The 25,551-nt window shown below is 41.4% G+C and overlaps 2 protein-coding genes and 1 long non-coding RNA gene across 5 annotated transcripts; 2 read left to right on the top strand and 1 right to left on the bottom strand.

Moving 5' to 3' along the window:
• Positions 1–2: 2 nt before the first annotated feature.
• Positions 3–16,195, top strand: PAK1IP1 (PAK1 interacting protein 1). 3 transcript variants are annotated; one of them, XM_054057539.1, is made up of 12 exons: positions 42–165; positions 1,160–1,355; positions 1,991–2,153; positions 3,425–3,545; positions 3,641–3,715; positions 4,358–4,410; positions 4,889–5,034; positions 5,125–5,222; positions 6,595–6,694; positions 7,703–7,829; positions 8,455–8,644; positions 16,104–16,195. In XM_054057539.1, exons 2-11 carry the CDS (start codon positions 1,254–1,256, stop codon positions 8,613–8,615), a joined length of 1,146 nt encoding a protein of 381 aa, XP_053913514.1. In that variant the 5' UTR covers positions 42–165; positions 1,160–1,253; the 3' UTR covers positions 8,616–8,644; positions 16,104–16,195. The 3 variants fall into 3 exon arrangements, with proteins under 3 accessions (XP_009562443.2, XP_053913514.1, XP_053913513.1); XM_054057538.1 differs by lacking the exon at positions 16,104–16,195 and having other exon boundaries at positions 8,455–11,465; XM_009564148.2 differs by lacking the exons at positions 1,160–1,355; positions 16,104–16,195 and having other exon boundaries at positions 3–165; positions 8,455–11,464.
• On the top strand, positions 13,042–19,964 carry LOC104062119 (transmembrane protein 14C). Its single transcript, XM_054057545.1, has 4 exons — positions 13,042–13,184; positions 16,104–16,205; positions 19,153–19,240; positions 19,452–19,964. Exons 1-4 carry the CDS (start codon positions 13,109–13,111, stop codon positions 19,507–19,509), a joined length of 324 nt encoding a protein of 107 aa, XP_053913520.1. The 5' UTR covers positions 13,042–13,108; the 3' UTR covers positions 19,510–19,964.
• A 2,666-nt stretch (positions 19,965–22,630) lies between these two features.
• Positions 22,631–25,311, bottom strand: LOC128851380 (uncharacterized). Its single transcript, XR_008448742.1, has 3 exons — positions 25,167–25,311; positions 24,236–24,369; positions 22,631–24,097 (listed from the first exon to the last, which is right to left on the bottom strand). It is a non-coding gene; the product is annotated as an uncharacterized LOC128851380 (long non-coding RNA).
• Between the last annotated feature and the right edge of the window lie 240 nt (positions 25,312–25,551).

Below are 25,551 nucleotides of genomic sequence, written 5' to 3'. Positions count from 1 at the left end.
GTGCGGTGCCTGCCCGGCTCGCGCGTCGCGCGGGGACAGCAGGCAGCTGGCAGGGCGGCCTTAGGCAAGGACAGGCCCCTCCGCACCCACGTGGCCGGGCGGATGGAGGTGGTGGCAGGGTGCTACGAGCAGGTGCTCTTCGGGTTCTCGGTGCCGTACCGCGAGGTAACGGGGCTGGGGGTGCGTGTGTCTCGTGTGTCTCGTGTGTCTCTGTGTGCCTCGTGTGTCTCTGTGTGCCTGACTCTGTGTTTCTCTGTCTCGCTGTGTCTGTGTGTCTCTCTCTCTGTCTCTTTCTCTGTGTGTGTGTATGTGTGTCTGATAACAAAAATGCCAGCAAAATAAACTCTCTAAGACTCGTTTATGGAGTTCTAGCAAGCAAGCATCCTTTAATTAGGCCTGGGCGACAGAAGGTAGCGATCTCCATCGATCATGTGCAATGAGGCAAGAGCTGGAGACAGAACTTATTTCCTACTTAAATGCACATGCATAAATTTTCCCAGAAATCTTATGTGCATTCTGTTACTTTCCAAGGACTAATTTTAATGTTACTATTAATGTTACTACTTCACAACAGCCAAAACTCTTGCCAATTTGGAGCTGGCTCCAGCTCTGCCTGACCTTGCCTTTGAGATGGAGAAAGGATGCAAACAGCAGTGATCACAGAAGACACATCTGTTCAGCACATATCACAATGAACACAAGGCGTAACAGTATCTGGAAAAACACTCTTTGAAAAAAGCATGATATAAAAACCATGCTGTCAGAGTGACATTCTGTCTAACTTTCCAAAAATACAGTCACTTAGATGAACTTAGCTCTACCTTAGCTTCAATAAAAATAGTCCACTTTTTGTAAAAAAAAAAAAATCCAAGCTCCCCCCACCCTGAGGGGAGTCAAAGCACAGCCCCAGTACTCACACGCTTGTCCTGCCGTGATGGCAGCACCAGGCACCAGGTTGGGATTTTAAAGCATGGTGGGGGCAGAGCAGCCTCCCGCATCCGCAGCTCGGGCCTCACATGTTGGAAGCGGAGGGAGGTGTTCTTCTGGGGATGTGTAGGGTCGCTCTGATACAAAAGTCAGTTACTGTTAAAAAGGGAAATACTTTGATTTAAGCTAAAGTAAAGTGCTACACCTACAGTGTGTCCAACACTTGAGTCAGTTTCAATACAGGATGAAGAATGATGTGATTGAGAGCAGCCCTGAGGAGAAGGACTTGGGATGCTGATTGATGAGAATCTCAACATGAGCCAGCAATGTGCACTCGCAGCCCAGAGACCAAGTGTATCCTGGGCTGCATCAAAAGAAGCGTGGCCAGCAGGGCGAGGGAGGGGATTCTGCTCCTCTATTCCTCTCTTGTGAGACGAGTATTGTGTCCGTTTCTGGAATCCTCAGCATAAGAAGGATATGGAGCTGTAGGAATGGGTCCAGAAGAGGGCTACAAAGATGATTGGAGGGCTGGAGCACCTCTACTATGCAGACAGGCTTAGAGAGTTGGGTTTGTTCAGCCTGAAGAAGCAAAGGCTCCAAGAAGACCTTATAATGATCTTCCAGTACATGAAAGGGGCTACAGGAAAGCCAGGGAGGGATTTTTTACAAGGGCATGTAGTGATGGAATGAGGGGGACTGGCTTTAAATTGTAAGGGGAAAGAGTTAGATTATGTATCAAGAAGAAATGTTTTCCTGCGAGGGTGGTAAGGCACTGGCACAGGTTGCCTAAGGAAGTTGTGGCTGCCCCATCTCTGGAGGTGTTCCAGGCCAGGTTGGATGGGGCCATGGGCAGCCTGGGCTGATGAGAGGTGTCCCTGCCCATGGCAGGGGGGTTGGGACTGGACGGGCTTTAAGGTCCCTTCCAACCTAAACTATTCTATGATTTTTCAGGTTTTGCTTTTTTTAAAAAAAAAAAAAATTACAAGCTGATCAAGTTGAAGCTCACTGTGGGAAACTTCAGAAAGCTTCGGAAAGATGTGTTAATTTTGTATTTCGTTTACAGTCCTGGACGGTTGTCCCTGATTTTACACATCATGCTCACTCTGCCTCGTTGTCAGCGGTAGCAGTGAATAACAGATACGTGGTTACTGGGAGCAGAGATGAAACGATCCAAATCTATGACATGAAAAAGAAGATAGAACATGGGGCGCTGCTGCAACACAATGGTAAGGAAGTTTTTCTTCCTAAAAAGCATTTAATGATAGAAACATATAGCTGAAAAACTGGCCTTTGCCAGTAAAAAAATATTGGATTTTTTTTTAAATAAGTTTTAATAGTGATGATGTTGCAGCGGTGATGGTCTGATGCTACGAGCAAGGTAAGCTTTTGAGCATAAAAATTAAAAAATCAGTTTGTGTATCACAAATATAGCTGCTTCTTCCATTTATCTTTAGTTTTACCTGTTCAAGAAATTATGGCCCACAAGTGGGTCGTGAACCATTTCCATTGTACTATTCTAGACCATTCCTACTCCCAACAAACATCTTTCCCAGTGTCCTAGTCCTGTCACAGACATACATGAGCCACTCAAAAGAGAGTTTCTGTGCGAGAGCAATCTGCTGTGCCTGGGTCATTTGTAGGTAAATCCTGATTGTCTTTTTTTTCCTGGTAACCAAGGAGTACATGGAACTAGGTTGAATGTGTTGCCTGCGCTAACAGAGTCACAGAATAGTTTGGGTTGGAAGACTGGACATTAGGAAGAATTTCTTCACTATGAGAGTGATGAGGAACTGGCACAGGTTGCCCAGGGGAGCTGTGGATGCCCCATCCCTGGAGGTGTTCAAGGCCAGGTTGGATGGGGCCTTGGGCAGCCTGATCTAGTGGATGGTGTCCCTGCCCATGGCAGAGGGGTTGGAACTAGATGATCTTTAAGGTACCTTCCAACCCTTACTACTATACTGTGATACTATACTATGACCTTGAAGATCATCCAGCTCAAATCCCCCCTGCGATGGGCAGGGACACATCCCACTAGATTGGGCTTCCCAAGGCCCCATCTAACCTGGCCTTGAACACCTCCAGGGATGGGACAAGGTTGGATGGAGCCACATGTATGATGGATCTGGTGCTCAGGGGAAGCAGGATGTGCATTAAATTTGGCTGCATGTCAAGAGAGGGGATTTCACATAGGAGCGTTCCGTATCACTGATAGAAGCTCTATGTCACATGAGCCACCATGGGAACGCACCAGATGGAATTCAGATGTGTATGCTAATGGGGGGCTGACAGTGAGCATCAGTGATTAAATGTAACAGGAAAGTTGAGGGCTGGGGAATCCTTGTGAAGAAATACTTAGGAAATAATTCAGATTTATCCAAGGGTAGGGTAGTAACTGAATGTTTTGATGCTTGAAGCTTCTCTTTTCATTAATACATTCTCTGAGAGAAGATGTTCAGTATACAAAACATTGTTAATGATGCTCGTTTGGATTTTGTAGGCACAATAACTTGTTTGGAGTTCTATGGTACTGCACATCTACTGAGTGGGGCTGAAGATGGACTGATTTGTATCTGGAACACAAAGAGATGGGAATGCCTGAAGTCTATTAGGGCACATAAGTGAGTTTCCTAAATCTGCATATTCGCATGAGTTTTCACGTTTATTTTCCTTTTGAGTAATATATGTGTCTAATATGTTGTTTTGTTTTTATTAGGGGGCACGTGACATCTCTTTCTATCCATCCTTCTGGGAAATTAGCTTTGTCAGTAGGAACAGATAAAACATTAAGGTGAGTCAAAACTGATGAAAGAATGGTGAGAATCATAGATCAGCAACTCTTAGTAAATCTTTTTAAGCAACAATTCTGTGTTGGCACTAGGCCATGCAGACTAATAAAACATATTTAAACATCAAATGGTTCAAAGATCCATTGGATTGTGTTTTGAAGTTCTAGGTACCAGCGATACTTTAAAGTCTTCTAAAAACAGTCGCTGCTCTTAGTCTCTTGTTATGCTCTGACTGTGCATAGTTGCTTGTAGATGTATAAATACATTTGCATTTTGGAACACAATTACTTTAAACTCTGAAAGCTGTCAGGTTTTGTTCAATTTTTCATTTGAAGTGTGTACATGTTGCTGTATATATGTGTGTTTTAAGTATAAAAAATGCTATTTTAACAGGCAAATTGATATTGGACTCCTTTGGGTCTCAGCATTGCAAACGGTGATTTATGAAAATAAATATCTCTAGTTCAACCTTACAGTGTGTAAGCATTATAACAAGTCATCATTTTCTTTTGCATTAAGAAGGCAGCAAAATGCACAGAGATGCTTAAAAGCTTCCTTTGGATTCCTTCATGTCAGCAGATAGGACTTCACTTTCACTATGCCATTGTCAACTGGAATGCGCATTATCTGTCGTTGTCTTTCAGAACTTGGAATCTTGTAGAGGGACGATCAGCCTTCATCAAAAACCTGAAGCAAAGTGAGTTTATCAGTCTAAATCCACTACAAAGTGAAATTAGATAGTTTTATTTTTTGTGTAAAGAAAAGTAAAATGAGTTAATCAACAAGTCAGTTAATTGCAAGCAACTTTCACGATGTCAATTTTTACACATGCAGGCGAGTGTATGTAAGCGCATGTCCTTAATAATAATAATTTACCAAAAGGAAAAATAGTGACACTAAAGTAATTTTTTTCCCTTGGAATCTGATGTCAGGATATTTAAATAAATGGTGTTTGGTCTGTCTTTTTTACTTTATACACTTCTGATAATCAGAAATAAACATTTAAGAGCATAGCTTTGCTTGTTCATTCTAGGTTATTTGATTTTTTTCCTGAATTTTTCTCATGTTTAGGTAGAAAACAGTGTCTAGCATCTTGTAAGGATTCATACTTTTAGATGTAATATAGAATGCAAAAGAATGTGTATGTGTGTATACAAATGTATCAATGTGTCTAGATGCCCACATAATTAAATGGTCCCCTGATGGAGAGAGGTATGTGACTGTGATAACAAATAAGGTGGATGTCTACAAACTCGACACAGCATCAATCACTGGCACTATCAGAACAGAGAAGAGAATTTCTTCGCTTAGATTTATTACAGTAAGTACAAATAAAGCAAGGTGCTGGGAAATTAACTAGCTGGAAACACATGAAATTAATCGTACTTACATTTTTTCTCCCCATTACAAGGATTCTATCCTTGCCATAGCTGGAGATGATGAAATTATACGTTTCTACAGCTGTGACTCTCAAAAATGCCTTTGTGAGTTTAAAGCTCATGAAAACAGGTATTTTATATTTGTTTACTATTTAAATATTTATGGCAATGCTGAGTACTCAGTAAAGTTCAACGACTTGTAACCTTCAGCATATTTTACTACTGGTTTTGTTTTAGGTCATAAAGTTTATTTACTTACGTGCTAAATGCCAAATTTGGGACAGACTTGTTTGCTTTTAGTATGAGCACAAGTACTGTGCTGTCCATGCACATTACAAAAACAACAGAGTATAGAATTAGAAGTATTACAGTTCTGAATTTATGATTCAAGTACAATATAAAATATTTAGGTCTAAATATAAGATCAGTATAGATAATATCTAAATATATATCTTAAATCTAAGATCTCGGTATGCTTGCACGGATCTACATTAATCTTTGTTTCAGAAAGAGGTCTTCTTTCCCTCCCCAGGGTTTATTATATCAGAACTGTAGTGGGGCCTGTAGTGCTTCTCAGGCAAGAGATGGTAATGGCCATACAGGGTTCCCAGTGCTCCATGACAAAACTGGACTGTCCTGGACAGGCAAATTTGGTAGAAAGGCATCTGGCAAAGTTCTTCTGTCTTACCTTGTCAGTCCTTGTTACAGTTGTCCTCTCAGGCAGTTCTGAGTCTGAATCACCCAGCAGGGTCATCCTTTTTGCAAGGCCTGAAATAAAGCCCCTCAGCCCTGGGTGATGTGGAGTTGCAGAGAGGTCAGCGTTGTCTCCAGAACCACAGGCTTGTCACCCTGGTATATCAAAGTTTTGAAGTGGAGAGATGGTAGGCAAGGAGACCAAACTACAAGAGGTTCTGCTAAATTACTTGGGTTTATATAGAATGCATGTATTTGTTTTTATTTATTTGTGTGTGTGTGTGAAAATATGCATACACACACACACTTCTCTGTGTGTGGTCTATGTATTTCTGAAATTGGGTACCAATATTTTCCTGCAAGACCATCTAAAGAACGTTTAACCAGTCTTTACAGATTCTGACTCTTTAGAATGCTTATATAAAACAAACCAATTGTATTCAGTCCAGATGATAGGAGGGTAATCACATATTCTCTGTTGTTGTCAAATACCAAATATTTGTCCAAATGCTGATTTTAATTCATCAAAACACAAAAGCATTAGCTAAAATATCATTGATGTGGTTAATAGTGTGTGCTTGGAAGTGCTCAAATGTCCTGGATTGAATCTTAACAAGCTTAGCAAAGGCAAGTGTTCCTACTGTAAATGGCAGCACTCAAAACAGATTACTGTTCCAAGTTCTTGCCTGTCATTTGTGGGTTTTCTGTTCAAACTGATTTTTAGACTGTTGCCTATCATCTTTAATTTCTGTCAGCTTACTGTTCTGAAGTGAACTGCCATGCTATGGACTACTACATTTTCTTCACAGAATAAAAGATATCTATAGTTTTGAAAGAGAAGGACAACGTGTTATTGTTACTGCATCCAGTGACGGTTACATTAAAATGTGGAATCTGGATCTTAATAAGGTTGGTCTGTTAAACTGCTTGTTATATTTATGGCAAAATACCAGATAACCAAAATTGCAGACAGTTCTGTTATAAAGATTAATTTTAAATCACTGAGGGATTATTACTTGAGGTCTGGGTGTCTTGATCTTTCTCCATGTTATGTGTGGTAGAGATGCACATATTTTTATGCACTTGTTATATATTTATTTTTTTTAAAAACCAACTATAAGATTTTTTTTTTTTATATCTTCGTATATCATTATGAAGATAATTGATAATAGGGATCAGGCAACTCTTCACCTTTCTGTGTAACGTTGTCTTTATCTTGACCAGAAGTGTGATTTTATTCCTGTGCAGGCAAAATTTTTTAAAACTTTGTATAACTGCGTAGGCTGCTCTGTCCGCCGCTGTGAGGTAGAATGTCCTAATACAAGTAGTTTCTGGTGGGTTGATAGTGTTGCACTGCACATGTGTTTGTGACACTTTATCCCTCAGTTTCTGTAATAGGATATTTGCTCAAGGATTCCCAGAGCTGACTGATGACATTGCAGTTAAGCAGTTTGAAAACACACTGTGAAGAGATTACTTTTAGTCAGCAGCCTTGTCTTTGTGAGGGAGAAGAGGATTCTGATTCAATAAAGTAATTAAAATTATTTTAACTGTACCAAAAAGTACCTATTATTCTGGAGAAACTCCTGAAACCATTAACAACTTTTTTTGAGGGTCTGTGACTCATGTAGTTACTCGTCGTGTTAACTCACCCCTATGTGCCTGAAACGCACTGAACTTGTTTATCAAGATATGTTCTTAAAGCCATTGGGAGTTTTTTGTAAGACCACCACTGAGGAATGATACCAGGAACAGGACTGTAACAGTGTGACCATTAACTTCTATACAGTCTCTAGTTCTAAACATTATCAGGCACCAGAAATGAAGTGGAAGGTGGGTGGTAAGGTTCTTTCTCACTTCAGTTCAAACAGATTTAATATAATGTTTAGTTAATCTTTTTTTCTATATTATCTTCAGATTAAAGATGTGCCATCTTTACTGTGTGAAGTCAACACCAAAGCTAGGCTGACGTGTCTTGCAGTATGGCTTGACCAGGCTTCAGAAATGGAAGAAAATTCTGGTCAAGTTGCAGCATCATCTCAAGGTAACAGAACTGTGTATTTTCAGTTGTTAACGTGACTGTGAAATGGAATATGCTAAGTGAGTGGGTTTTATTATATGCATTAGAAAAAAAATTGATATCTTGAGGAATTGGAGATATGATGCTGACAAATTATAAGAGATATCCTTAGCAATGTGAGAGTGTCTCAAGCCTGTATGTGTGCTGCAGGACATAAGCCTCTTTTCACCTTTATTACATGGAAGTTACATTCTCTTTACTGGAATAACATACTGAGGAAGCCACTGTGAAGCTTTTGAGACAGATAAGAAAAGAATAAACAGTTTGATAGAACTGCATGTCTTGTTTTCATATAAACAAAGCTAGGTCTGAGGCCAGTGTAGTTGGGCAAACTTAAGAAGTTTGGCTCAGTTTTTTTCTTTTTTTTTCCTGTTATTTTCCTGATTTGTAATCTGTTTACGTACTTGATCTTTTGATGTTTTCATATCACAGGCAAAACTAGCATAAATGGCACATTCCACTGTAAACAAGAAATAACTTATATAATCCCTTTTTAAGAATGAGATACAAATAAGTCTGTGTGTCATTTTAGCCCACAAAGACTGAACATAAGTATCAATTTGAATAATTTCTTGCTTTTTTTTTTCAGCAAACAAAGATGAAAAATCATTAATAGTCAGGAAAAAGAAAGTTTGTTGGACTGATAAAAGTGATAAAGCTGCAAAAAGAAAGAGAAAAATTACTCTGGAGAAGCAAAAATTGGAAGCTCCACTGCAAAAGAAGAGAAAGAAACAGAATAGCTCAGCATGAAGGCAGCTACTTTCTCTCCTGAATAAAAAGTAAATACTGGTGTTACTGTATTTTTTATAAGGATGTAAATCTCTGACAGGACATATAACACCTAACTGATGTATTGTTTAAAGTAATGAATGTTTTTACCTTAATAAATCGACTGATCCTGCTGGGAAGTAGCAAAAGAGATGGCAGCTTTTCACTTGCCAGGAGGCAAAAATAAATTTGTAATATGTAGTGTTTATATTTTTATATTAATAGCATACACTTTTCACCTGGGTCTGAAAAAGTCAGCTAAAATGATAAAAATGGCTGCACCTGTCTCATTTACATTTTTGTCTCAAATGCATATTAAAAATAGGCACACTTTTCCATTTTGGTATTGGAAAAGTTACTGTTCATTTGACTCAAAATCTGATCTGCCTTTTTCTTCAGTTATTTTTCCTAGTATAAGACATAGCATTTTAAAATTACTTAAAATACGGCAATCACATTCCATTCATGGAAAATCATACTTTCTAGTTCATGTTCTAGTTCTCTATATCACAGAGATATATGCAGAGTTTATAAGCAGAATGTTTGGTTTCCTTACCATGTCCATACTTCAGGCATTTTTTTGAAGTCTTTGCACCCATGGTTCACATGATTAAAATCCTTTGTTCAGAATATGATACATATATTTAGGTGGAAGATTTTATATCAATAAGGTTTTAGCTTCTCTTTTCCCCTTCCCATAGTATTTTTCAAGTCTTTGATCTGAGCTGTATTGTTAAAAAAAAAAAAATCTCTAACATTTAAAATGTTTGTTATGCTGATAAAATTGTCGCCCATCTGTTCTGCACTTAAACAAAAAGTGAATTCCTGACCTTCTGGGTCAGTGGGAACAGGGTTTTATCCAAAGTCTTATTACAAATATACAGTGGAAAAAACTAAAGTTGAGCAAGAGAAAAAAAAAGGTCAAGTAGCTTGCTTTATTTCTCTTTATTACTTTTGTTCTCTTTATTTCTTTTAAAGTAAGGCATTGTAATGTTATCTGCACTACTGGAGTAATCATTATTTCTTCTGTTTTCAAACAGTAGTTGGAATTACGCTTTAATCTGATTTACTTAAGTAATAATCTGTTCCTCCTTATTTGCTTAGCAAGAGAAAAGGTAGAGGAAATCAGCAGAGATTGAGCCAAATCTGGGGACAGGAATGCAGTCTGTCTTAGAGATGTAAAATAGGGTATAACTCCAGCTCATCTCTGGTGTGGGCTAAGACACGGAAACAAAGTGAGCATCATAGACACTGTTATGATATCATTGAGGTGGCAATGTTGGTATTCTCTTGGAGGTGAGTGTCCGCATTTATTTTCTGTAACTATTGCCCTGATTAAGATAAATTATCACAACCCCTTGTATGAATATTCAATATAGTTGATTTATGTGAGCTTAGTTTGATTCAGCATTAAAGGGATTTCAGTTGTATTTTGGATTGAATTTACAGAGCTTTTGCTTTTCATAATACCCTGAATGTGTGTGTACACAAATACAGGCAAATAATACAGGTCTGAAAATGGTTTGTAGACTGGGCAGGAAATATGATACCAAATCATATCTTTGATTGATAATGAGGCTCCTGTAGTAACCATAGGACTTAGAAAGTATAAGTTTAAATAAGAGAACTGTGTAGAGTGTTTTCAGTTGGTGTTTTGTCTATTTGACAGTGCTTATCTTGTGTCTGTTCTTGACAAAATGGCTGCCACTAAGAAAACGGTTTTTATTGTTTGAATTTTTAAACACATGAGCTCGTGAACATGGACAATTACTAAAGCAAGTTCTTAGGAGCAGCAGGAAAAATCCAGTCTGCATATAATTTAAAAATTGAAAAGCAAAAATGCCACAGAATTTTTAGTACCAAAGCCTAAACCCAAAGTTTAGGCTTACAAGTAGAAATTAGACATTTGTGAAAATCTAAACTCCCTGTGTAGTAACAAAGAATTATGCATCTCATGAGACTCAGAACAATTTGTGAATTGGAGAGGAAGAAGACAAGTCCTAGCAACTTTTAAGGTGAAATACAGAAACAGTCATGAGAGGAGAACTCATATTTTCTATACCTTGAGTGAATGCTCAGCTACTAACCAGTACCTGGCAAATTTGTTGTTGTTTTCTTGTGCACATCTGCCTTTTCAGAACATTTTCCATTCTAGTTTTCAGGGAGCTGCTTAGAATGGTACATGGGAGGGAGCAAGAGAGAGAGAGGAGGTGTCAGTGGTAAGAAAGCTCTTTCTGTGTCAGAAAGGTGAGCGTCCGTGATGCTGGTAGAATAGATGGAGCCATGGCTGCAAGAAGCGACAGCCTATAGAGCAGCATCTCAGCTGAGCCCCAGGTGAGTTCATCAGCCCCAGCAGCTGTGGATTTCTTCCCATTTTCCTGCTTCCCTCTTGGGGAACTCCAGAGCTGGATTACAAAGCAGAGCTCAGTGAAATTTCAACCTTGTAGCCATTACACAGCTTCATCAGAAAAGGGAACCCCATCCAGTGTAGCTTAGCGATGTGTTGGTTGTGGGACTTCTCAGGGAGATGGCACATCTCCATTTCAACCACTTAGGCCAGCAAGGGAATTAAACTGCTCTCCACTTTCTAACCATTGAGTTAATTCATAATATGGGAAAATTGAAGTGCAGCTAGAGAAAGCTGCGTTTTGCAGAAAGCACAGGCCTCCGAATTTTTGTAGCTTCTGTTATGAAGAGGAACTGATGCCCCTCAGCTCAGGGACGTGGCTGGAGGACTGCTGTTTGCATGGTTAGATGTCCACGGGAGGGAAGCGTATAGCAAACTGGAATAAATAATGCAGCCCCATTTACATGATGAAACCCCGTTTCAGCATGTGAAAGAAGAAATGTATAGACTGTTCTCTCTACATTTTTTTCCAGATTAAAAAAACATATTTCCTTTACAAGATATTTTCCGTCTCATGTGTAACTGCTACAGCAGCAGTTGTAATTTGAGAGATCCTCTACATCTTCCATTAGAAGGGCTATACTGAAATTACTGATCAAAGCTAGAAGTTGCCTGCAGGCTGCCCAGAGTTGTAAGTCATAGAATCATACAATGGTTTGGGTTGGAAGGGACCTTAAAGCAGTCCAAACCCCCCTGCTATGGGCAGGGACACCTTCCACCAGACCAGGTTGCTCAAAGCCCCATACAACCTGGCCTTGAACACCTTCAGGGGTGGAACATCCATGACTTCTCTGGGCCAAAAACCAACTCCAAATTCTAAGCTGTACCACATTGCCCACTTCTGGCACAGGACTAGGTTGCACTGTATGCACAGGGTTGCAGTTAGGAGGGGGACCTTTGCCCCTCACCGCACCCACACATAGACCCATAGAATGGTTTGAATAGGAAGGAACCTTAAAGATCATGTAGTTCCAACTCCCCTGCCATGGGCAGAGACACCTCCCACTGGATCAGGCTGCCCAAGGCCCCATCCAGCCTGGCCTTGAACACCTCCAGGGATGAAGCATCACCCTGGGCAACCTGTGCCAGTGCCTCACTGCCCGCATCATGAAGAAATTCCTCCTTATGTCTAGTCTAAATCTGCCCCTCTCCAGTTTATACCCATTGCCCCTAGTCCTGTCACCCTAAGCCTTTATGAACAGTCTCCCCCGAATTTTCCTGTAGCCCCTTTCAGTTACTGGAAGGTCGATATAAGGTCTTCTTGGAGCCTTCTCTCCTCCAGGCTGAACAACCCCAACTCTCTCAGCCTGTCCTGATATGGGAGGTGCTCCAGGCCCCTGATTATCCTTGTAGCCCTCCTCTGGACCCGTTCTAACAGCTCCATATCCTTCTTATGTTGAGGATTCCAGAACTGGACACCATGTCCGTACCCAAGTCTGATTTGTGTGGCATCTTCGGTGACCACTGCAGGTCAAGGAGGAGGCACCAACGCTTTCCCCTCGCTTCCCCTGACCTGCAGGGCACACTCTTCTCTGCCAGTTGGGTTTTTCTCTGTATGCGTGTGTGTTCTCTCCCCTCCCTTCCCTGGGAGCAGCCGGAAAGGGCTGCTCGGGGCGGTGCGATGCTCCCTGCCTCCCCTTCCGCAGCCCCGCTCCGCCCCGGGCTGCAGCGCCGCGGCACCAGGGAAAGGTGAGCGGTCCCCCAGCTCTCCAGGGTGGGACAGACCCCCAGCATCCCCCCAGCATCCCCCCAGCATTCCCCCAGCATCCCTCCAGCTCTCCAGGGCGGGACAGACCCCGAGCATCTCCCCAGCATCCCTCCAGGGCGGGACAGACTCCCAGCATCTCCCCGGCCCTCCAGGGTGGGATGGATCACCAGCATGCCCCCAGCGTCCTCTAGGGATGCGTTCCCAACAAATTTGGTTTCGTCTCTCCGGCTGGGGTTAGGCTTTAGGCGGGCATTGCTTGTGGAAACACCTCTGGGGTAAAATGAGTCTTTTTTGATCCCCTCTCTAAAAAAAAATTAAGACACACTGAGCCTCACCCCAGTTTCTTTTCCAGTTTCTAGCATGGCTGTGGATTGGCTTGGCTTCGGCTATGCCGCTCTGGTGGCATCAGGAGGGCTCATTGGATACGCCAAAGCAGGTAGACATAAGGCATTAAGGAGATGGACATGCATTTGTCCATGTTCCTGTGCACCAAACTGCCAAAACAAGCAAAATCTTCTGACAAAGAGGGATCCAATCCCATTAATGTGGCTTTTCTTCTCTGTGAGATGTGTTATGAGCTAGCAGTGCTGAATAGACGTGAGAATTTTAAGGCCAGGAGGGGCTGTGGGATCGTCTAGTTGTATTCCTGTATAACAAGTAGAGTATTTCCTTCTATTTCCCCAACCCAAATTGATATGATGGAGCAGCAAGAGGTAGAACAGGGGGTATAAATATGTTTCTTTCTGTACAATGGGCTTCCATGACAGGGGAATGGGGCTGTCTTCTGCAAAGCAGAGAGGGTGGACAGCCAAGGCACTCAGCAGGAGATAGGTATCCCCCCGCCCAGTAACTTTGTGTGGGCTGGGTGGCTCTTCACAAAAGCCTCCTATCTCAAAGTTCACGCAGATGTAAAGTTTATCAGTTTGTGCCATGCACTGATAATTTGCTGTTGGGTGTGGGGCTTTTTGAGTTGATCTGGTGCTTTGGGCTGATAAGCCCACCATCTGCTCTCTGGTGGATGCTGGTATCCTGCCCCTGCTTTATGCTCTGTGGGTGAACCGACTTAGGTTTGCTTCAGAAAGGCTTTAAATATAAGCATTCTATAAGTGTTCCATATCTTCAAATGACATAAATCACCATTTTTTTTATGCTTAGAGATTTATTCTCATTTTAGTGTCTGATGTTAGCAGTTACTGCAAGCAGCGGAGAGTTTTTGGAAGGATCCTTTCTCCAAGTAGAGCTGAACAGTACAAATCAGTCCTTAACCTTGTTCCTTTTCTGGGCTTTGCATCATAAGCTTGCCCTCTGACCTACTGCTTTCATTTCCTGACTTTATTCTGAGTGTGCCCTCCTTCTGACAGAACTGTGGATTCATCCCTGCTGCAGACTCTCCCTTTCAGCATCCAAAATCCCTAAGCCATCTTAGTGTGTTTGTGAGATGTTTGTGATACGCACAGCTGAAGTCAGTAAGGATCTTACTAGTGCATTTGACTACATGAATGCTAATACGTATTCCAGTCTGCTTTCTGTTGGCTTGATTTATCCTTTGGGCTGTGAATGGAGTTTAGGCTAGGAGGGATAATGCTGAGAACTTAAGTAACTGATTGAATCTGTATTTCTTTGAGGCCACTATGAAATGGTAGGTCTCTTTCTTGTCCTCTGGGGGAGCATGTTTATGTTGAGGCAAGGGAATCCAGGTCACAGGATATTTGAAAGAGGAACAGAAACTTGTATGGTGACTTGTAGAGAGAGGAAATTGTGGATGTCCCCTCCATGGAAGTGTTCAAGACCACATTGGATGGGGCCTTGGGCAGCCTGATCTAGTGGGACATCCCTGCCCATTCCAACCCAAACTATTCTATGATTCTATGAGTAAAAAACCCCTATCTTATCCCTACTGATACCTTGAAGAAACCAGAATAAAATGGAACTTTCACTGATAAAACTAATAGGGGGATCTGTTCTTTTACAACCAAGTCTATTTACAGACAGTGGTCAGCAGTAGGTGACTTGGGGAGAATATGAGAACAGGATGAGCAGCTTTCTTTCTTTCTTTCTTTCTTTCTTTCTTTCTTTCTTTCTTTCTTTCTTTCTTTCTCTCTTTCTCTCTTTCTCTCTTTCTCTCTTTCTCTCTTCTCTCTGTTTAGTAAGCTCTCTGGATCCCGCTGTTTTGAGACTCAGGAACTTCCTGAGCTAAAGGTGCTGTGGTTGTCCTAGTAAGTGTACGTGCCACAGCTGCTTAAAAAATGCCTTAAGGTAAAATTCAAGGATATTATGGCCGTTTGTGAGCTCCTAGGCTTGTGCAAAGAACTGTAGCTACCACATGTTCATTGCTAAACTCTGTTCTTTCCAGACCAGCCACTCACTAGAGTGTGTGTCTTTTCCTTGCAGATGTACAAGAGTACCCAGTGCTTTCTATCATCTTATCCATTGCTTTTTATATCAAAAGCAGGATCTGGAGCGATGTTACGATTGCCTTGTTGATGACTGACAAAATATTACTTTCCGGTAGCGATATGCGATTGTCCTGTAACACTGAGAGGAGGTCTTTATCAGCCTAGCTTTGCAATCTGGTGTCCTTTAAAGGCGACCTGAAAAAAGAACCTCCTTCAGCAGCATTAAGTCCTGAATTCTCCATTAACCTTACTGAGGGTGTTCAGCACTCAGAGGGGTTTATGCCACTTCTTTGCTTTAGTCTGTAAATCACCAGTTTGGATGTGGTATCCTTTATCTTCTGGTAGCTTGGGATTATAATTTATACTGAGGACTTGATCCAAAGTTTAGATGAGTCCAGGGAACATTCTTCCAAAATCTGCGTTACCTTCGGATCAGATCTCAGGTGTACTGAAGAGTGATGACTCTCTTATTTGACTCTGCTCTCTTCTTTGGCAACTTTTTTCGTTGTCCGAATGCCTTCCTGCCCAGTTCAGTCCACATGTCCGTTTTCTAACCTTAAACCCTTGCAATTAAATCTGTCAACTTTACTGTCTCTTGAGAAATTATGGTATTACTGTGTTGGAACAACATGCTTCATTTTGCACAAAGAAAACACCAATTCCTTTGCTTTTTTCACTATTCTTTCCATCATAAATATATAAATGGTTCTGTTGTTAAAGAATTAAATGGCAGTGCTATCTGTATCTTGAACGAGAGTATTTGAATATGTTTCTTCATGCAGATCAGCATCATCTTAATATCTTAAAAGAGGGAAAAAAATCCCTCTAATTTGCTTTATAACAATGAATGCCCATCTTCTGGTGGTCGTGATGTTTTTGTTGGTGTTCTATGAAACAGAGAAGTTGATGAGCTTTTATTTCTGAGTTTCTAATAAATGTATTATATTTTACTTATTCAGGTAGCGTCCCTTCACTAGCTGCTGGCCTTTTCTTTGGGAGTTTGGCTGGACTAGGTGCCTATCAGCTCTCACAGAATCCTAGCAATGTTTGGATTTCTCTGAGTAAGTAATTTGAAATTTCAATTAGAAGGGATTATATTTACCCTAAAATAACTGGATTCTCAAAATGAGTACCCAAAAGTCTTTGCGGAAGTGTTAAACTGGTGGTGTTGTAAATCTAGTTTCAATCCAATCTTTAAACTTATATTCTAGTGAAAAGTCTCCATTAGTGGCTAAATTCCACTACTCTCCATGGAATGTGAACTGTTAACATTACTTAATTATTTTTTTTAAGAATGTATTGAGAATGCATACTAAAAACTGCTTGTCTTGGTGTATCTTGCTCGGTGATTTCTTGCTACATTCCTGCATCTCTTTTGCAATAAGTATAAAGCACTTTGGACGATAGTTGAAACTTACATGTTTGTTTCATTTCTGAAACAGGACGGGGAAAGATCTGTTATTTATCGTTAGAGTTTGTCTTCTGAACATCAAAAAACCTACAGGTTGTGAAGGAAAGTGTGCACAAGGATAAAGCAAAACATACATGGTTTAAAAAAAAAGATCAAACCAAATACCTTTATTTCACATCCTTCAGAAAAAAATCAAATAAGCATTCTGTGTTTAAAAACTTACATGTAGTATGATGTGAATCTCCAGAATGCAGTTTTTCTCTTTATGCCGTTTACCATACAGAGCTCAGGGTTGCAATCAAGTTAGGATGGGTATCACCAATCGCTCTGACCTGTGCATGCCTAAAGCTCATGCCAGTTGCAAAGTAACATAACTTGAACTTCCTGCCTTCATTAATGAGTTAAGGTCCCTTGCCTTCCCTTTGAAGTGGGCTGAGAAAATATATGTAGATAATTCCTGTAGCTCAGCTGATGCCTGATGCTTGTTAGGCTGCTACAACCTCAGGTACTTGTGTTTTATGTAGTCCTTTAGCCAGTATTTGTGTTAGTGGTCTCCTTTCCATTCCTGATCTGTCAAAGACATCAGTGTATAGCAATTCTCTAGCACTAGCTAGACTGTTTCAGTCCCCAGGCTTCGTTGAATTGGTGGCTGCCACCATGCGTCTGTCTCGTACTGGCGTATTTGAAGGACCATAGTGCAAGGGAAGTGCTTGTAAACAGATGTCTGACCGGTGTGTGTCCTCTTGTTGGCTGGATCCTACTTCTGACATCCTGCAGAAGGCTGGAGCATTTCAGGAATTCCCCTGCAGACTGCCCATACCCCAATCGGGTTATTTTATTATTGCTGAAATTGACAGATACCGTGATTGGCTTATTTTTGTATGTAGAATCATAAAGATGTTGTACGCCTGGGGAGATGGAACAGAGAAATAAGCTTCAGTAATGGCATTTCTTCTTCCTTCTCAGAACTGGAGCTTTCCTTCTCCCTGAATTTGAGAAGATAACTGCAGAGAGTCACTGTTTAGTCAGTGCTTAATGAGCTGCCACTGACTGTAGCATTTATTCCTTGGAGCAGTGGCATAGCATCTGGTTCTTTGATATGTGAAAGTCAGAAATGAAAGGGGAAAGCCCAGCATTTCTCTCCACTGTAGCGTTGTCTACACTGCAGTTTACTTTCACTTCTGCATCTATTGGATAGGTCAAACACTGTGCATGGTCAAGCCTAAATAACTGGAATAAACTGCAGATACAGCAAGCTTAAGAGAAGTGACACAAAATGTTTTTGCAAACATTAAGAGGCAATCAGACACATTCTATAATTCAGCAATACATTGCAGGCATAAAAAACTCTACTGCTGCACGTATGCCAACACAAGCGGCCAATGCCTTGGCATACCTGCGGTATCAGCAGCAAGCACAGCGGCCGAGGCCCTGAAGCTTGCTAGCGAGTTTAAGACCTTGGAATCGTTAAAGGAATGCGTAAGTCCAAGTAGGAAACCAAAACATGAATGTAAGGACCACATCTGCAGCATTAGTCATCACTCAATGGAAATTCACCGAGGTAGCTGTTCGCTGGGTTGTTCTACTGCTGTTGTAGACAACATTGCATTTAGTGAGGTGTGTGTATTTTGAAGACTGGCTGTTGATTACAGCTTGAGGCATTTGAATACTGAAGTATTTTACTTCTTTCTTGTACGTTAGACTCTGGTCCTAGTCTCTTGCAGATCTCCTTATATAAGACTGCTGAATGTTAGTGACAATTTTTAGGATGATGTTAGTGAGGAAGGATGCCATGGCTAGGACTGAAGATGGGCTGGTCCTGCAGGACCGGTCACCACATAGAAACAGTGGTAGAAGGTAAGAGTGGTGGAGACACTTTGCATGTAGCTGTTACCACTTGGTAGCAGATGCTTGCTAAGGCTATGGATTTCATCACTATGCTTTCCTTAGTTTTCTGAGTGTTCAGTCTTTCTTTGAGATACAGTGTTCCAGGGATTGCCCTTTCTGTTTCAGTGGCTCAGTAAAAATACCTGGCACCTGTCTGATGTCAAGTGATCAGGGTGGATAGCTTTAACTCTCTGATCATAGTGGAAGGTGGCACAGGGCTGGAATGCATGTGGTGATGCTTAGTTCTTACATAGCACACTTCCCTTTTGAAGTCTTTTGCAAACATAAATTAGTTAATTCTCAGAACTTCACTACACATGAAAATGCTCTCCCTTTTACAAGAAATGAGGGAATTATGTGCACAGATTTAGTGGTTTGCCTGTGCACAGGGAAGGAATGAGTACCGGAGCAATGTAGCATAGTTAATTTCCGGTCTCCAAAGAAGCACATTTTGACAAAGAAATTTGAGAAGCGTGTACAGAAGCATATGGAGTGTACTGTCTGCTAAACTTGATTCACCTGCTTTTCACATATGGAGGCATTCAAAAATTTACAACAATTTATTGTCTCTCTTTGTCCATCACATGAAACAAACCTGTTCTGCTTCTTACTTGATGTTGCTACTTCCCTCTGTTCTGTTACTTTTGAGTTGTAGCATCTCTCACACACATGCATCTCTGCTGACTGCATCCTGTCATCTCTCATTTAAGTTACATCTGGAACTCTGACTGCTGTCATGGGAACAAGATTTTACAACTCTGGAAAATTCATGCCTGCAGGGCTAATTGCTGGTGTCAGGTACAACACTATATCATTTTTCTTATTTGTTTGGGGTTTTTTTAACCTCCTATGTGTGATTTCTTACTTGCTTAATTAAACTGAGATGGAGTGAAACATATTTTGTGTAATCTGTTTCATTTCCATGCACCAGCTATATGGGAAGGATTTGAAAATAAATTTATGAATTACTATTACTGTTTCATTCTGTGCTTTTTCCTCCCATATACAGTTTGCTAATGGTTGGAAGATTGGCAGTGAAGATGGTGGAGAAGCCCCACGATAAGTAACTGTTCATTTTACAGCTTTATAGCTGGATAAGGAAATCTGATAATGGAGTTGCATGAAAGCAGAAGCAAGAAGATGGAACAATTTTCTATATCAAGACGATTTTTTTTTCTTTTTATTTTCATATAAGGAGGAGTAGAATGATGGCATGGATATTTTTACATACAAGGTGCCATTTGTTTCAATGATCTAGTACAGCTGTTATTGTGTAGTGAGAAATTGGTCTTGGATTTGATTTTTCCAGACACGTTTCAGTATATTTTAACATTCCCAGTTTTTATATTCCAAAATAGCCTGCTGGTGTGTTGAAGCAGAAAGGACCTGTAATTAAGAAAGTATCCACAAAGAGGCACCAGGAGTAATTAGCTAAATACAACACTGTATCTCCTACCTTTCATATTGAGCATACAGTAAGCTTTACCTGTTGCATTCTGAGTTGATACACCATGTTTGTGTAACACCATGTTTGTGTAACACCAAATAGATCTTACCTTTTTTTATTGTGAAATGATGCTAAAATGTTGCTTTTCTACAAGTAAAATCTATTACAAAACTTTATTTGGTGTGGCTTTGTATCCTTTTGGCATGTATGGGATATTTTTTTTGCCTTCTTTTCACCTCAGTGGGAGTCTTCACAGTGAACTGTTATCCAATCACTGTCTTTTGATTACACTTAAAAATCACTTTTTAAATGGAGGGGCAGAAGATTAAATTGGGGGCCTTCTTTATCACTGCATTAAAACAGTTGTTGGAGAGGAACTTACTGCGTGAATTAATTGAAATCTGTGCTGGGCTAAATGCACAGTTGAATGTGATCCGTTTAAAGAACTATGTAACAGCAAGAAAATAACTTAGCATTAGCATTATGTAATTCTGATCTTGGAGGCTTATTTGAAGATAGAGTGTACCAGCATTTTATTTTTATCACTTAGGGAGGTGGCTGTGCCACTTCAAATCTCTCTTTATTAGTACACCTTGGTTTTGGGAGAGTGCCTTGTTTTGCTATGGTGCCTAAGGACTGAGTCTGGAAGAGGCGTCAGTGGTATCTGGTGCCTTTGTTGACATCTCAGTCTTAATTGCTTCTTCCGCAGCCTCTGCTCTCTGTCTCCCAGGCTCTGTTAGTGCAGCCACAGCTAACAGAGGCTTAGCACTGTGGGAGAGGTAAGAAAGGCATGAAAGAAAGTCCTTTATCAACTTATACTTTAGTGATATGCGATTATGGGTATAGTTGGATTCTTACAGTGCGTAACTCATATTCTAAAGTAATATTTTATGTAGTGACTGTTTAAGATTTGACTTTGAGACCATTATGTCAAAACTTTGCCAACTGCATAACATATAATTATGGCAAAGCAGGTTTGAATTAACTCACATCTTATGCACAATACTTCCCATTTTGTAGTGCTTAAAAAGGAATTTGTAACAATTCTCTCAAACTGCATAAAGCAAATATTAAACTACATAGTTAGCCCGTTTCACTGGTCACTTCAAAGCTTATATTTACTGTTCTGAAAATAACATCTAACTGTATTGAGCCAGAGCGACATTTCTGTTGTCGTAGGTCGACAGAAACATGTATGGTGGTAGATCAAAAGTTGTTGTAGAAATCAATAGTTACAAGCAGATTTATAGATTTGGGCCAATTGTCGTCTATAATACTAGTTGTCTTAGCAAAAGTTATGTTCAAAAACCTGGAATTATTTTATATTTCATATTATAACCTCTTTTGTTTCCAGGCACTTAATCGGTAACTAACCTGATCTGTACAAGATAGGTCTGGAGGGACCAACACTAGAAACAAGTAAAAGCATGTCTGAAATTCTAGTTTCAGTTAAATGATAGTCTCTTTTGACTGTGCTGTAAGCAAAATCCAACAGACGTTTTGTAATTACCTTTCTGTATTTTAAATAGACTAATGTAATTGAATAGAAAATTCCATCCCTGCTATAGAATTTTCTAGAACCATTCAAGAATAAAAGACCATAATATACTTTCTCCAGATCACTTCTGCTTGTAGCATCTAACCTGATGGTTAGATAATCCTACAAGTTTTCTTTCTAATTCTATAATGTAGGGTTTTGTGATTTTTTTTTTTCCACTGAGAGCGATGTCTATGTAATTTTGCATTGAATTCACTGTGGTCATACCATGGCTTCAGTGAAACCTCGTGCTGTGAGACAGCTTGTGTATGGATATAAGGTGAAAGAGTGCTTTAATTAAGTAATTTTAGGAAATGAACTGTTAAAATAATTCTTAAATGAAGGCTACTGTGTTCAAAGCACACTCTAAAAAGAAAAATGTTAGTTTATTATTACTTGTAGTATCAGCCATCAGCATGAGCCGAAATGAGTGCTGACTTTTGACAAAGCACAGGAACAGGAAACTAATTTTGCAGCACACAGACTGGGCCACCATGATTCAACAACTTAAGAGTTTAAAGTGTGCCTCCAAAACTCAATATAGTAATGATAGAAGAGAGTTTGGGTTATAAAATGCTCATTTCCCAGACTGAAAATCTGGGCTCCCTATTCCATGTGTTGCTGTCACATCTACAGCACCAGATAGAAGTTGGGTGGCAATAGGAAATGTTGAGTATTTCACCCCTCTTGAGGGCTGCCTCGAGGCCAGAAAAGGGAATTTCGTATTCACTTTGGAAGATAAATGATATTTTGAAAGTAGGAGCTTGCCTTAGACTGTGTAAGGAGGATATATAAGTTGAATTGAGAAATGTTGGTCTCCCTTCAGCTCCCACTCTGTGTTGGTTCAAGCTTGCTTCCCAGGAGACAGCTCTGTGCTCTAGGCTGTGGAATATCCCATGGGGGGAGTATTGCCTAGGGAAGCCACACTGCAGAAGAGAAAAGAATGCAAAGTTCCTGGGACCAGTGGGAACAGGAGCAACTATTTTTCTTTTTGGTCTTCTTTTAAAGCTAAATAGTGACTGGCAGAAATTCGAAAGATTCCTGAAGATGTGAAATGGAATGCAGGTTCCTCTCTGCCCATGGGACAATCCAAACTTGCCCTGGGTAAGGAAGTCATCTACAGGGACCTGGACAGGCTGAAGAAGTGGGCCTGTATAAACCTCATGAGGTTCAACAAGGCCAAGTGCAAGGTCCTGCACCTGGGTCGAGGCAATCCCCATTTTCAGTACAGGATGAGGGATGCTGTGGTTGAGAGCGGTCCTGCAGAGAAGGACTTGGGAGTGATGGTCAATGAGAAGCTCGACATGAGCCGTCAATGGGCGCTCACAGCCCAGGCCAAACGTGTCCTGGGCTGCATCAAAAGAAGCATAGCCAGCAGGTCCAGGGAGGTGATTCTGCCCATCTATTCCTCTCTTGTGAGACTTCATCTGGAGTATTGTGTCCATTTCTGGAATCCTCAACATGAGAAGGATATGGAGCTGTTCGAACGGGTCCAGAGGAGGGCTACAAGGATGATCGGAGGGCTGGAGCACCCCTACTATGCAGATAGGCTGAGAGAGTTGGGGTTGTTCAGCCTGGAGAAGAAAAGGCTCTGAGGAGATCCTATAGTGACCTTCCAGTACCTGAAGGGGCTAACAAGAAAACTGAAAGAGGGACTTTTCACAAAGGCTTGTCCTGATAGGACTAGGGGGCAATGGGTATAAACGGAGAGGGGCAGGTTTCAGGTTGCCCAGGGAAGTTGTGGCTGCTGCATCCCTGGAGGTGTTCAAGGCCAGGAGAAGCCTGATCTTGTGAGAGGTGTTCCTGCCCATGGTATGGGAGTTGGATGATCTTTAAGGTCCCTTCCTGCTCAAACCGTTCTATGATCCTATTCTATGATTTACCTTTGCTTAGCTGTAGTTTTTTCCCATTAGGGTCTTACTTGGTGTGTCCTAATTTCTCACACTGGGGCAGCCCCAGACACATACAGGCTGGGAATGTTACAAAACATCCAGTTATTGGAGATGTGAGCAAAGATTCTGGGGGAGGGATGTGTCAAAATCTAGTACACTTGGGTGCCTCAGCTATGCCTTAGTCGTTACAGCAGAGAGACCTCTTGTACAGCAATAATGAAGCTCAGTTGCAGCACTTAGTTGGGGCAAGGAAGAGCAGTCTTTACTCACCCATAAATAGATCTCACACCCTGAGCTGTTCTTTCAATTAATGTGATATTCGCAGGTAGCAAAAGCTTTTTAATTTAGTACAAATCTCCAGTAGAGTGTAAGATATAAATAGCGTTACACTGGTAGTGCAGACTGTATCTCTCTCAGACTGGCAAAAGAGAAGAATGAGAGGAGGATGGAAAATGTTTCAAATGGAATGGTTGGAAAGGGAGGTAGTCACGGGCTGTTCTACTTTATGCCTTGTTCTAAGAATGCAGTATATGACTGTTTTTAATGCAAAGCATATCCCTTAGCTCTTGTTCTGCTGCAGGCTTCGAAAGTGCAATTTGCCTTGTCCCAGTTCTGTCAGTCATCGTGCTGGGAGCTGTTGGCACTCTGTCATCCCCGGCTGAGGGTCAGTCTGTGCTGAAACTAATATGGCCTGAAGTATTCAATTATCCTTTTGTGGTGTTAAAATTGCTGGCTTCTTGGCATTGTAGTCATGCTTTCTGACTGCGCAATTTAATCACCTGGAAAAGTGGGAGGGGAAAAAAGGGTCAGGAGAACCTCCAGGCAGTTATGACAGAAAGAGGAAAGTCTTTGTTCCTGCAGAATCCCTCCGAGTTGAAATGGCAAAGTGTTGCATCAATAATGGTACAGAGACACACCTCTCCTGCTTCCTTGAAATGCCATGCTGGAGCCGATCAAAATGCTTATGGTTTTGTGCCATATCCTCAGTTCAGTCCAGTGCACAAGGGACCTTGGGTGTTCCTTTTAATCTTCTTGTGCCTCCCTTCTGAACCTGTGAAATGGAGATAACGTTTTTTAGTATACTTTCCCTGTCTGTCCTCTACACGGCTGTCTTACGCAGTGCATGGCACAACGTATTCCGCGCCCCAGAAACAAGAACTTGTCGGTCTAATACTGTTTCATTTCTGGTAGTTAATACAGCCAGTCATAGCCCCCCTGCCTGGCAGCCCTCCTCCCGCCACACTACCAGCCAGCCCTCCGAGCCCTCTCTTATGCAGTCACTTTCCCTAATCTCTGTCTCCCGTCTCCCTGTCCTCTTCCCCATGACAAGGTACCACGAGGGTAGGAAGTGCTCTCGCCAGCCCCTTACAAAAGGGCTACTTCTCTTCTTTTAACCATTAACACTTTAAGTAACTAATTAATTTAAGTAATTAAGTAATCTGTTTAAATAGTAAGTCCCTCTCCTCTCCTCTCCTCTCCTCTCCTCTCCTCTCCTCTCCTCTCCTCTCCTCTCCTCTCCTCTCCTCTCCTCTCCTCTCCTCTCCTCTCCTCTCCTCTCCTCTCCTCTCCTCTCCTCTCCTCTCCTCTCCTCTCCTCTCCTCTCCTCTCCTCTCCTCTCCTCTCCTCTCCTCTCCTCTTTCCTTTGTATTTTTGGTGTTTCTTGTATTTTCTTCTATTTTTCTTTATTACCTTTTTTATTTCTCCCTCTCTCCCCCTCGGTGTCTGCGAGGAGCCGAGAGGGGGCGGCAGTGCTGCGGGGATGCGGCTGCCTGGCGCTCAGGCGGGGGGAGGGAGACACCCCACTCCGAGAGGTGGAGGAAAGGATAACTGCAAATCATCAGGGCTTACCTGCTTCTAATTTAGGGGTTATCTGACCTGGAACACCAAATCCGTTCCTGCTGCTGCTTTGTTACCTTTGCTCTGGCCTGAGGAACGAAAGGAAATGATGGTGGGGCAAAAGCATAGAAGGGGATCCTGAAGTAGCGCTGCTGAGGAGCTGATAATAATCACATGAAGAATGAAAGTAAAACGTCCTGCTGCTCTTTCTACACCCCCTGAAAGAAACGGCTTCCTATCTGTGCTGGAAGATCAGCCCAGCCTTTCTCCTATGTATGTTTACAGCAAGAAGCAAAATCTGCGGGTTTGATCAGCCTAAAATCATGAGTGGAGGGGATTTAGCAGAGCCGGCCTCCTTCTCTAAGCACTTTTAAGAAACACATGAACATTTTAGCTT

The sequence above is a fragment of the Cuculus canorus genome, chromosome 2 (assembly GCF_017976375.1).
Source record: "Cuculus canorus isolate bCucCan1 chromosome 2, bCucCan1.pri, whole genome shotgun sequence".
Lineage (NCBI taxonomy): Eukaryota > Metazoa > Chordata > Aves > Cuculiformes > Cuculidae > Cuculus > Cuculus canorus.
This window is presented reverse-complemented; position numbering and strand designations above follow the sequence as displayed.

Excerpts from the sequence above, each read along its gene's own strand:
- PAK1IP1 (XM_054057539.1), top strand. The coding sequence starts at position 1,254 with ATGTGCACTCGCAGCCCAGAGACCAAGTGTATCCTGGGCTGCATCAAA. Across the intron at positions 2,154-3,424 it reads GGCGCTGCTGCAACACAATG|GCACAATAACTTGTTTGGAG; the intron begins GTAAGGAAGTTT and ends TGGATTTTGTAG. Across the intron at positions 4,411-4,888 it reads CATCAAAAACCTGAAGCAAA|ATGCCCACATAATTAAATGG; the intron begins GTGAGTTTATCA and ends CAATGTGTCTAG.
- LOC104062119 (XM_054057545.1), top strand. The coding sequence starts at position 13,109 with ATGGCTGTGGATTGGCTTGGCTTCGGCTATGCCGCTCTGGTGGCATCA. Across the intron at positions 13,185-16,103 it reads CATTGGATACGCCAAAGCAG|GTAGCGTCCCTTCACTAGCT; the intron begins GTAGACATAAGG and ends TTACTTATTCAG. Across the intron at positions 16,206-19,152 it reads CAATGTTTGGATTTCTCTGA|TTACATCTGGAACTCTGACT; the intron begins GTAAGTAATTTG and ends CTCTCATTTAAG.